Source organism: Trachemys scripta, chromosome 1, assembly GCF_013100865.1.
Source record: "Trachemys scripta elegans isolate TJP31775 chromosome 1, CAS_Tse_1.0, whole genome shotgun sequence".
NCBI classification, from domain to species: domain Eukaryota; kingdom Metazoa; phylum Chordata; order Testudines; family Emydidae; genus Trachemys; species Trachemys scripta.
This window is the reverse complement of record NC_048298.1, coordinates 104,946,263-104,959,225: the sequence shown is the minus strand read 5'-3', so window position 1 is coordinate 104,959,225 and position 12,963 is coordinate 104,946,263. Positions and strand designations below refer to the sequence as shown.

At 41.8% G+C, this 12,963-nt stretch overlaps 1 protein-coding gene across 7 annotated transcripts in view; it reads left to right on the top strand.

Annotated features, from left to right (window-relative positions):
- BICD1 (BICD cargo adaptor 1) overlaps positions 1-12,963 on the top strand; it is a 295,717-nt gene that overhangs the window by 141,614 nt on the left and 141,140 nt on the right. For all 7 annotated transcript variants that reach the window (XM_034780066.1, XM_034780076.1, XM_034780072.1 and 4 more), the window contains exon 2: positions 2,282-2,494. In XM_034780066.1, the coding sequence (XP_034635957.1) occupies positions 2,282-2,494 (213 nt within the window). The remainder of the gene's footprint in view (positions 1-2,281; positions 2,495-12,963) is intronic.

Here is a 12,963-nt window from a genome sequence, read left to right as displayed (position 1 = left end):
TTCTTCACTATGTGCTTTTTTGTTTGTCTTATCGAGCTAAATTATGCTGCTGATCTCTACTGGGCCTGCTGTAGTACGAAACTAGAGCTGTATAAAGCAACCATCTCTCTCATTAACCACTGTGCAAGAAAGGGGATCACTCAAGCCAGCAGCAGGGAAAGAGTAACTGGCAAATATCTAGTATCAAAGGGGTAGCCAAGGACTCTTTGCTGCTTTGGCAAATATCTGTTCCTTTAGAAATTTCTTTTCATCCCTAAATAATAATACTCTCTTCATGAGAGGAATAGGGGATAGAAAAGAAGGGAGTCGAGGAGGGAAGCAGGAGGAAGAGGCTAAAAGAAAGCAAATAAAAATGGTAATGCTGTCAAACTCTCTGATTTATTTTTGTAAGAGTTTAAAAGTGGCATCCGTCTTTGCTGTACAGTAATAGAGATGGTCATTGCCTATGTAGTCTTCTCAACTTTCTTGTGAATTGTGATGAGCCTTAACATGTTGTTTTTGCGCCCCTGACTGCCTGAAGTTGGGTCACATCATAAGGCACTGTTGAAAATGGAAGACAATGTATAGAGCACTACTAGCCATGTACACTCTTTAAAAAAAAAAAACCCTATTGAATATAAATTAGAGAAAAAGAGCACTTGCAGATATTAGATCACGTAGTTCAGTGATGGCCAAATGGCTACCGATGTCGTAAGCCCCATGGGCTGGGACTGTCTGTCTGTTCTGTGTTTTGTCCTGCACCTAGCAATATATGGGGTCCTGGTTCATGAATAGTTCTCCTAGGTGCTATGGAAAACAAATAAGAATATTGAGCCTAGGAAGACAGAATTTCTCAGCAAGCAGTGCACTATCTAGCTCTCAGAGGAGACTGCCTGGAAGAAGATGAAATATTGCACGGTGGTACCTGTGTTCGTTCTGGGCTACATCTATGTTACAGACAACAACAGCTTCAATGTGTTTTATTTCATGCAAATTAAGTGAGGCCCTCTGTGACATTACACCCCATATTCATCATAGAAATATTGTTATGATATGAATATGGCATAACTAAGATATGTTTTATGCAAGATGGGTCATGTGAGGTATCGTTGAAAAGGCTATGATCTACTGAATGTGTTTATCCTATTTACATGCATGTATCATTTCTGTATTTGACGTTAGGAATATTGACTTTGTAACAATTACAACTGTGTGTGTACTTGGGAGAATGCCTACTGTCTGGTGGGCATTCCCCCGTCAGCCTGAATGAACCATTTAAGAAGGACAATAGAACTTTGGAGATACTAATCTCACACCATCCTGAGGAGCTTTCTGGGATGTTGCTTTGACACTACAGGGTCGTCTGATGATGTCACCTGATACAGAGTACCATCTTGGACACTGCTGGTATTTTTCCACTGGAAACAAAGGGTTCTTGCCTTATATAAATTCTATTTAAGGCTGGGGAGTAAGGCAAACAGGACTTGTCTCCATTGCCTCCCAGTCCAAGAAGGAAGATTGCTAAAAACACCTGAAGGGAAAGGCAGGGGTTGAGTCCAGGCTGAGACGGGTCCAGTCTGTAAAGAAAAATAACTGGAACTCTAAGCTACAGAAACGCTGCAACTTGCCTAAAACAACATTTAGGGTGAGAAATTACATTTTGTAACCTGTTTCTTGGGGGTATTAAGCTTCGTTTGCGGGTTTTGTTTTATTTGCTCAGTAATCTGCTTTGTTCTTTTTGCTATCCTTACAATCACTTAAAATCTGCCTTTTGTAGTTAATAATCTAATTTCTTGTTTATTTAAAAACCCAGTTTGTGCCATTCATACTTGAGGGGGCAAATTTTTATGAGCTTGTACTGTGCAGGTCTTTCTATATAGTTCAAGACAATATTATTTTGGTTTTATGCCCCAAAGAAGGTATACACCATGTGAGTGCTGGGCAATCCCCGAGCTAATTCCTCCCATACGGAGCTGATCTCTGTCTGTGTCCGTTTGCAGCTGGGTATGTCCCTACCTGTGTATGCGTGCTGGAGAAGGCTTGAGGGCCTGGCACAGCTAGGACAGGGTGAGGAAGCCCAGGCTGGTGGAATGGGCAGAACCAGTGGGACCCCAGCACATCAGGTGGCATCCCGGACAGGGGGCTCAACCTGTCACACCCTCATCTCTTGGAAAGCTGCTGATACAATGTTTAGTTGGTCATAGCTTGGAGGTCCCAGATGTGGTCCATTCCCCATGGCAGGATAGAGTTGCCCTCTACAGTGAGTAGATTTTTACAGGCTTCCATTATTTTACTCTTGCAGGCATTTGGACAATCATTCTCAATCCACCGCAAAGTGGCTGAAGATGGTGAAACACGTGAAGAGACTCTCCTGCAGGAGTCTGCATCAAAGGAAGCTTATTACCTAGGGAAGATCTTGGAGATGCAAAATGAGCTGAAACAGAGCAGGGCAGCGGTCACCAAGGTTCAAGCAGAGAATGAGAGGCTCACTGCTATCGTCCACGACCTGAAAGAGGTAAATTCATGAGGGTGAGGGAGGAGGGTGGGGTATGGGACTAAGAATAGGTTTTCTTTGAGTTTGATAAATGGTATGGCTCTGAGTCACAAAAATAACATTGTATCTATAAATACAGGAGTATCCTGGTGTAATCAATCCCAGGGACATCACAACCCAGTTTGTGTGGGGGGAGGGGGGGGGGAGTGGCTTTTTTAAAAAGAAAAAAGTCACTGTGTGAAAAGGTGCATTTGAAGTAAAACTAGGTCAGCAATTCATCATTTTAAATGCACAGCAGGGTTTTCATCTTACTGTTCAGGATCTGCAGAAAGATGCACTTCTCATAAATACCTGTTCTTTGCATTCTTTTCTGTTCAAATGATTTTCTCTCTTCCTCTCACTTTCTGTTTTCTCACTCAGATTATTTTGGGTTGGCTATCCCTAGCCAGAGCTTCCACTTCTTTGCTGTTTACTCTACTGTACAGGGTTCATGAGTTTGTTGATGTTTTGAAAGTTGGGATTAGGGAGGAAACAAACTGGCTAGCTAAGGTTACAGACTCCAGTGAATACATGTCTTCAGATTTCCTAATCTTACCATTTTCTTAAAAGAATAATGACACACTGAATGAAGTGTAACAATTAGAGGTAACTACACCTCTCAGGTGCGTGTAGGCCTTTGGCCTGAGGAATGCACATATCTCACATCAACCTCATATCCAGAAGTGTCCTGTTGCTTACATAGCTCATTGCTTCTCTCTTTCCAGGCATGGACATCTCATTGAGATTAATATACTAGGTCCTATGTATCGATAGGGAGTCAAGAACTGAGGTGCTGTTCTACTTTAAGTGGCTACGGGACTTTGTCCCGTGTTCCACTACCGACACTTTGCAAATGAAAGACAAAACTTTTGTCATTCAGAGGTGTTAAAAAGGCACCCCCCTCCCCTCCTCAAAAAGACAAAAGCTTTGCCGATGACAAGCACCGGTGTGAACAGTGCATTGTTGGCAGGCACACTTGCCTGCCAACAACACTAACACTGCTCGTTGGGGGTGAGAATTTTTTTGTCGGCAGGAGAACTCTCTCCTGCCGACAAACAGTGGCTATGCTGCGCGCCTTTTAGCAGCACAGCTGTAGCGGCACAGCCATGTTGCTAAAAGCTGCTTTGTGTAGACATAATCTAAATAGAGTAGGCAGAATCAGATTCCAAATACGTAGAAACAGGAAAGAGAAATGCCTACCATGTTTTTGGGATGTAGAAAATAACAGAACTGATAAGTGCTAATGTAGTCGTTACTGGCTGCTTTTGCCTTATTGCTCAGTTTTCAGAAAGTTGTTTAGTACATACTCTCCCAATCTGTGCCATATTCAGCCAGCTGTTTGCAGCATTGTTGTAGCCATGTGTTGGTCCCAGAATATGAGAGAGACAAGATGGATGAAATAATATCTTTTCTTAAACCAACTTCTGTTGGTGGAAGAGACGAGGTTTCGAGCTATACAAAGCTCTTCTTCAGATCTGGAAAAGGTAATCACTTTTCACAAAACAATCACTCCATATCTGGCCCCTCAGGTCTCATCCTCAAAGGAAACCTGCACAACACCTTCAAACGACGAGTTTGGATGTTTAAATTCATAACTTTGTTAGACACTGGAAATCATGGATTCAGACATATTGGGTTTATGTAGGCATGTCTACACATAAACCGTTACAGCGGCACAAGTGCACCAGTGCCACTGTATCCCTTCAGTGAAGATACTACCTACGCTGATGGGAGAATCTCTTCCGTTGGTATAGGTACTCCACCTATCCGAGATGCTAGGTTGATAGGAGAATTTCCCCCATCAACCTTGTGCTGTCTACACCCAGGGTTAGGTCAGTTTAACTGCTTTGGTCAAAGCTATGGATTTTTCACCCTCCCCCTCCCGACTGACATAGTTCTACCAACCTAATTTCCTAGTGTAGACCAGGCCTGTTTCTTTACAACAATCTGTAACCTACTAATCCTTATTTGTCCTATAACTGCAGAGTTGTTAATGACCCACTTCATTTTGAATGGTCCCTTGCCACATGTGTTAACTCCTATGTTTAATAATCTGTTCTACTTTGTATTTAACTGTGACACTCCGATTACCTTTCCCACACCTTAAGAAGAGCTCTGTGTAGCTTGAAAGCTTGTTTCTTTCAACAACAGAAGTTGGTCCTATAAAAGATATTACCTCACCCACCTTGTCTCTCCAATAGTCAACCAGTATGTTTAATAATCCATTTACAAAGAGAAATTGGAGAAGAGCATGGTCTTGTGCTGTATGGGTTAGAGAAACAAACAAATACAAGTCCAAGATCTTCTTTTTTTAAAGTGGGGCTGTCATTTGCTTGTTTTTTAAAAGACTTAATAAAAAAATCATAAAGTACAAATTAAAATTAGCCTCCCTATGTTTTAAAAAAATGTGTTTAACCACTCCTCCACAATGCTGGAGATAATATTTCTGTGAGTGCATCATAACCCCACAGTATTCTGGTCTGGACTCAGTTGAACCTCTCTGGTGTGGAAAACAGATTGTTGGATTCTTCCAGTGCAGGCCCTGTTATAGGTACCATGCGGCTAAGTTGCTTGAGGAAAATGCACCTCCAACCCCCATCTGTGTTGAGAACTCTCTTCCGATTGGGTTCTGTTTCTTGTTCTGGTCATGTGTTTCAGAATCAGGATGCTGATCATGTACTGTAGGAGTGTCTGGTCAGCAGTTTTCCAACGGGGCAGAAATATCTGAATCCCTGCAAGGGTATTTTGAACAATCAGGACATATTTAAAAGCCAGTGGCTCTTATGAGCGCCGTGAATTGAGTAATCCCAGAGTTTAAAAAAAAAACACATGAATTATTGCAAGGATGTGCCATACTACAGTCTGCCAAGCTGCTTGTGCTAGATTTTCCTCATTATAAAAGGGTGGGGGGGGGCGTCAGAGCTTTCTCTGGGAGGGCTGTGGGACTCCGGAACTTGTCCCACCCACCCTCGCGTGTGTGTGTGTCCGTCTGTCTGTCTTTCATGCACACACAGAAATAGCCTCAAACTGATGCAAAAGACACCTGTCTGAGAGGGCTGAAGGTACACTTCCCACAACAATGAAGGGTGGAAAGGAGTGTCTGGAGGTCTCGGGCTGGCTGAGTTCCTGTTGAAATGATTACATTAATGCTTCTGAGACTTCATTGTATTATTAATGATGTGTTGTGAGGTCTAGAACCTCAGCTAGGCATCCTAAAATTATTATTTAAATCCAAATAAATAAATAATAGCAAATAAATGTTTTCAAAAGTAAGCCTGTCCTTTGTCTTCCCCACCCACGGCCTCTGACTTGTGACATTTAAAATTTGTAGTCCTAGAGTTTAAGGCCAGAAGGGACCACCAGATCATCTCATCTGACCGCCTGTATATCACAGGCCGGCAACACTACCTAGCACCCGTACACTAAACCCAACAACCAAAATTGATTAGAGCCTCTTAAAATCTTTCAGTAATCTGAACCAGAGACCATATTCCATTTTCATTAACTAGGTGTATAGTCATGAGGAACATTTTTCAGTAATCAATGGCAAAGTTCAGATATATTATGTGAATGGTTGCTGGCCTGTGTATCTCTAGAAATCAATATGGTTAATAGCTTATTTAGCCTTTTATGTAGCCGCATATGAACTGGTGAAAGGTGAAAATAAAAGTGTCACAATGTAACAGGATCTTTTTACAATATAATCTATCATCTGTCACTTTTGCTGTGAATTTTGCTATATTTAACATATTTCTGGTTTTTATGGGGGAGATTTTCAAAGGCACAAATGGCAGTTAGGTGCCATTTGTGCCATTGAAAATCTTCCCCTAGAATATCATAAGGGGACTCAGTGCTTTATAGTCCAGCAAGAAGATGAGGCCTCTGACCTGAGGAGCGTTCAGCCCTACTTTAAGCTAATTCCATATAAACAATATGTGATCGGACTCAAAAGCTGGAGCAGGAAGCTGATGCAAGGGGACCAGCTGTGGAAGGACTCTAAATGTATGGGAACTATAACTCTGATCCGAGCACAGCTGGCAACATGAAGAAAAGCATGAAATTAAGAGTGGGAAACAGTATCAAGGGGGGCAGTTATGAGATCAAGTTGGGCATAACCAAGATCTTGAGTTTGGACGTAGGAGGAAAAGAGTGCAGAGATATAGGTAGAGATGGAGCTGTGCAAAGCTTAAAAGGTTAGGCTGAGGAATTTGAACATGATGCAGATAAATCCCTTTTTTAGTCTCCAAACAGTTTTAAGGGCTGCCATTCATTCCTATCTCTCTTCAACCTATAGAAGATGAACTTCAGATGACACCTGGCAGACAAAGGGTTGAAACCATATTCTGTGTCACTAGAAACCTCTGAAGTAGCTGTTAGGACTGCAGAAAGATACAGCCACCACAGACCATGGCTGCTTGCAATCCAGTTGATAAAATAAGTGAATATCAAGGCTTCAGTGATGGGAATGTTAAGGAGCTTAACCATCAGCGTACACCTGGTTTCCAGAGGGCACAGGGAAATAAGTAACAGTGAAAGGGTGGATGGGGCGAAGGGAACAGAGGCCTGTGGGGAGTTTGTGCCCTATCTTACACTAAGATTGGGCTGAGAGAGAAGCTATAAGATCAAGTCCTGACTTTGCTGAAGTCAATAACAAAACTCCCATTCACTTCATTGGCATCAGGATTTCACTTTTAATATCAAAAGGATATGGTGGATGAAACTGGACTATTTCTATTTCAAACCCATGCCAGACTTCACTGCTTTAGCAATTGAAATAGTTGTGCTGTGGATTCTTTCCAAGTATGAATAGCTATTACCAGGACCTTAATCACTAGCTATTATAATTCCTTTTGTTATGGGTCATTTAACTGTGCATGAAATGGCCTTTTTGCTTCCAAAACTTGAGCTAGGGATAGTTCAGGGGTTTGAGCATTGGCCTGTTAAACCCAGGGTTGTGAGTTCAATCCTTGAGGGGGCTGTTTAGGGTACTGGGGTAAATATCTGTCTGGGGATTGGTCCTGCTTTGAGCAGGGGGTTGGACTAGATGACCTCCTGTGGTCCCTTCCAACCCTGATATTCTATTCTATGAAGTTTTGTATCCAAATTGATTTTCATTCCAGAGACATTGGAATGTTTGCTTTTTTATACTAAAAAAAGGACCCTTTAAAGATAAATATGAGCTATTTTCATTCAGAAATGGTCCTTTAATCAGTTAAAAAAGCCACAATTATTCATGGCTCCTTTCCCCCTCCTTCCTTCCCCCCCCCCCCAAAAAAAAAACCCCCAGAATATATTTGAAAATTTAAAATAAGATGTGAAATCTTCAGATATTGAGGTTTTTAAAATTTTGTTTAGTTTTTTTTGCAGTTTAAACACAAATCAATTCAAAATTCTTATCCCGTTACCCTGGTTCCTGATTTTGTTGTCTCTCTGCTAGCTAGTGGCCATATTTTGAACCTGCTCAATCTACTGAAGAATAACTGAGCTTTCTTGCCATGAAATGTTAAATGGAAGGCTGCTGAGTAATTGTATTATCTCCTTACAAACACCTGTGTAGCTTGTAAGAAAGGCTCCATTTCTAGAGAGGTAGGAAGGAAAGAAATGGGAAGTGGTTAGCATGGCTTTCTAAACTGGCCCCCATTTCACAATGTACTGTTGATAACTTTTATTTGAAAAGAGGCATAGAAGCTGGATGTCAGAGTGGCCCACGCAGATTGCTCTGAGAGTCTAGAACTGCCGAAGAAAAGAATTATTATTGAGGCACGGGTGGCAGCTGACCTAAAATTCGTCTTTTCGCTATGCCAAGAGAGCACTCTTGTCACAATGAGTGATACGAAAATAGAAGTAGTAGCAGTGAGTAGCTCAGGCATGAGACAGGTTGTAGGCTGTCATGTAAAATTGGCATCAGTGGTTTCCTGTCTGGTTGTTCATCTAGTTAGGAAGTTTTTCATTTATATATTCCTAACTGTAAGAACAGTAGGACAATGGAACAGATGCCTAGGGTGGTCATGGAAGCACCTTCACTGGAGGTTTTCAAAAGGAGGCTGGATAGCCATCTGTCTTGGATGGTTTAGACGCAACAAATCCTGCATCTTGGCAGGGGGTTAGACTAGATGGCTCTTGTGGTCCCTTCTAACCCTATGGTTCTATGATGATACCATTGTTGCGTGTTGAAATTTAATAACAATTCCAGATTGTCAAATAACAGGATCAAATGGAATTATTTAATCAAAAATTATCAATCAGAGATTAGTACAGTACTAAACAGACTACAGAAAGAATAGATACATTACCACCCTGGGTGCAAGGTAAAGAGCTGGCTTCTGGGTGTCTTCTTCTGTGTAACTGGTGGGATGCCAATAGATTGTACTCTCCATCTAACTTCCAAAACCTCTGTCTTTTTATAGGGCATGAGACAAAGAAACCCCTTTTTGGAAAGAAAAATACTTTCCTATGATTAATTTCACTATGTGATATATTTTAACATTTTCATTTTACCTTATAGAATTTCTTTTATGGTATCTTTACATGATCGGTAAACTAAAGGGAATTCTAATCTGGTCATTATTACTGACAGCTGGGACAAACAGCATTTCCCACTGAGTTAAAAACATCTTTTAATGGATCCCCATTTCGTCATTTCAGAAAACATCTCCAATAACAATTGTTCCCAGTCAATCACCCAATCCTGCTTATATTCCAGTAGACACTTTTAGTAGTTTGAGGGGGTTTCTTTTTTGTACATCTGTTTTCCCATACACTTGGAGGCACCCTCCATAATGAAGTACAGTCCAATAATCAGTCATGAAATTCCTAAATATAGGTCATTCACAGGTTATAAACCAGCACTTACTATTCAACACACTCTTTGTTAATACCGTATGGATTTTGGGAGAATCATTAATACGTGAATGAATTTAATACATAAAAAGGAGAAGAGGACTAAAAGGATTAATATTTACTAAAAGGTACTAACACCATGGTTTTTGTTGGTTAACACAGGCATGTGTGATGAAACAATTCATAAGGACTGTGATGGAGAGTATGTACCTGCACACATCGGGGAATACTGAGTTTCATTTAGGGGTAAAAGATTTGCCTTGCCATGAAGGGAATGTATGAGCTGTCAGTCCTGCAACAGTCTGGACAGGTGGGCCTTGTTAGGTTAAGCAGGCATTTGAAAAGGCACTATTTGTGCTATTGAGTACAAGGAAGAATGCACTCTATCAGTGCCGAGAGGATCCTGCAATCTTATGGGGCTCAGGGATGAACAACACAGAGGGTGAGTGACTTGGTGCTTAGGCTACTTTGGGCTCATGGGACAGTTGGCATCGTGTCCCAGGGAGAGCCAGGGTATGTGTGTGAGAGAGGATCTAAAATAGAACCCTTTTTAATACTTAGTCCTGTACTGTGCGTTGCTGTGTGAACCCTGAAATCAGATGGACCCCATCAACCTGAATCAGAAGGTCAGATTAATCTGGAGTCAAATGAATTATACTAGGGATGATTTACTATTTAAACAAATAAAGCAGCAGCCTTGAGTGGCTGATGGTTTAATGACTGTTAACGAGATGAATGATCTGAGAGCCTGAGATTTTTCTACTTTCTAGTTTATCTATAGCAAAATGGAAACTGTTTCACTGCTTCTATAGGCACATCACATAAAAGCACCTTTAAACTGGATGGGATTTTTGAGGTTGTGTAGGATTTGCTATAAGTAGCTTACTGCTGCTGTGGTAGGGTTTTATTATTTAGTTACTAGACATGATGGGACTACCCAGCCCCACGTGACGACCCATAAACAGCAGATCTGGAACCTTTTCCCTCTACCGCTGAAGTCAGAGTAGTACACCTGTAAAGCCCCAGCCACTTTTTGGGGCTATATAAAAGTAACAGTAATAACAAGGCCTCAGCCACGTGTTCACTGGCCATTCTGTTAGGTCTGTGTGGAGGAGGAGTTCCTGTTTGGTGATACCATTTGGCAAATCTACTCCTCAGCAGCCACAGCCCTGTCATGGAAGATCTGCCTTTAGAAATGTATCTTTTTAAAAGTGCCCTGTGCAAAATCCATTAAGACTCTGGTAGCCGGTGCCGTCTTTGGAAGTCCACCAGCGGGTTCTGATGTGTCCATGAGGTGCTGTAAACTTTGATCCTGGGCACATGTTTGGAATCCAGTCACCTGATTGTCTTTTCCTTTGCACCTTGTTGTGACATTCCGGGATGCAATCCAGACCAATGAGGGGCTGTGTCACAACCTACCCTGCAGCCTTGGGTGCCTCACAATGCTTCACTGTTGTGGCTCCCAACCTGGGCTCCTCACAAACTGCCAGACAACATGCAGTTCACACCTTGAGTGTGTGTGAATAGCCACAGTCCTGATTCAGCAATTCTGATCCTGATACTCTGTCACTAAACACCAGCCCCACTCTGGCTTACAGCAGCCTAGGTTACAACATGCAGGGTGATCCCAACGTATTCCCAGTCCTGAATTTCTCCTTCAAAAAATGTTTGTTCTGTATTGTCCAGCCCTCTCCTGGACAGTTCAGACATTTTAGGTCTGTTGTCCCTGTCAGGGAACAATATACAACAACATGCTCTTTTTAAATGGAGTTACAGTTTAACCACAACACTGGATTAATTTTGACTAAAGAATAAAACAAGTTTATTTAACAAAAGAAGATAGGATTTTAAGTGAGTACAAGCTTAGGCAATAAAGTCACAAATGGTTACAAGAGAAATAGAGATAAAATACTTCCTGATATTAAAACTTTACAGTCTTGGCTTGGTTCAAGATAAAATTCTTACCATATGCTCCCAACAGCATTACTGACCGATCTTCAGGTCAGGATCCCTCCCAAAGTCAAAGAGCTGGATTCTTTTGTCATCTTTGGTTCAAGAGAGATGAATAGGGAAAGAGAACTTGGGGTGTTTTTGCCCCTCACACTTTTATAGTTCAGTTACCCTTTAAAATGCATCTTCCTGGGAGTGACCCCTAGATAAAGTTCTTTCCAGCTGAGAGCAAGGAGACTCGGAGTCTGGTAGGGAGGAGGCTTTTTGCTGCTGTTTGCTAAGATGCAGATCTATTTGTTCCTGCCCCTTTTCCTTGACAAAGAATGGCCACTTGATAGGTTATGGCCCATCAGCTTTGATGACACCTGGCTTTGGCGTCAAATTGTCCTTTGTCTTTGAGGAACAGGTTTACCCACTTCCCAGACTTGTCTAGTAAACAACACTTCTGACATGATTTCAGCTTATGTTAATAACTGTGCATATAATGTTTGACCAGAATATTATTGACCAACAAGTTATTAGTTTTCAAAGATTATTACAGTAGTGTGTGGGGTGTGAATCTAAGGGTGCATTCCGTCACACTTGTGTAGTCACTTACATCGATGCAAAGTGAGCACAAAGGAGATGAAAATCCTTCTGATTTGGTAGCATTGTAGCTCGCTTAGCACTCATTTTACTCTTGTGTAAGGACTACATGAGATGCATGGCAATGGAAAATTAGGCCCCAAATACCTAAAAGGATCAGATTCTGATCCATGTCTGACTCCTTAAAGGTGTTTGGAGGGATTCTTCAGTGATGAGCACATTAAAAATGCACAGGGTGGAGGGACAGGAGCAGCTGGGTAACAGTACCAATGAGTGCTGCAGCCAGTAGGGTCCTGTTGATTTCAGTAGGAAACTTTTCCTGAGGGTTTTCTCATAAGAATGGCCATACTGGATCAGACCAAAGGTCCATCTAGCCCAGTATCTGTCTTCTGCCAGTGGCCAGTGCCAGGTGCTTAGAGGGAATGAACAGAACAGGTAATCATCAAGTGATCCATCCCCTGTCACCCATTCCCAGCTTCTGGCAAACAAAGGCTAAGGACACCATCCCTACCCATCCCGGCTAATAGCCATTGATGGACCTATCCTCCATGAACATATCTAGTACTCCCTCATTTACACCTAAGGCAATCTTGCTTTCTCCCTCTGATCCTTTCAGATCTACATAGACCAGGAAGGGATCTGTCTGAAAAGAAACCGCCCTTGTCTCCCAAGAGGCCACTGTGTCTCTTACAAGTAATAAATGTAGCTCTCCATTGGTTTGGAAGATAGTTGTTATTCTGCAAGTGGTCTAGTGGGGAAAAAAGCAGCAATTAAGCAAATTGAAGAGTAATACTTGATTTGGCTGCACAAAGCAATAGAGAGGTACAAAACTGTAGTGAGCTTGTGGAATACTGTTTGCTAGCGCTGACCCAGATTGCATGGAAATATTTTCCTGTGCCTCATTTTGCATGTAACGATCTTTATATTTATTGGGTCACTTCCTTTGTCCTTTGTATCCACTTTTCCTGTCTTTGGTGTGTCTTCCAGAAAGCACCAGATGGGAAACATTAGCATTCTTTGTACCGCTGACCCAGAGAACTAAGTGATGTTCTCTGGGTCAGTGGTTTGGTAACCCT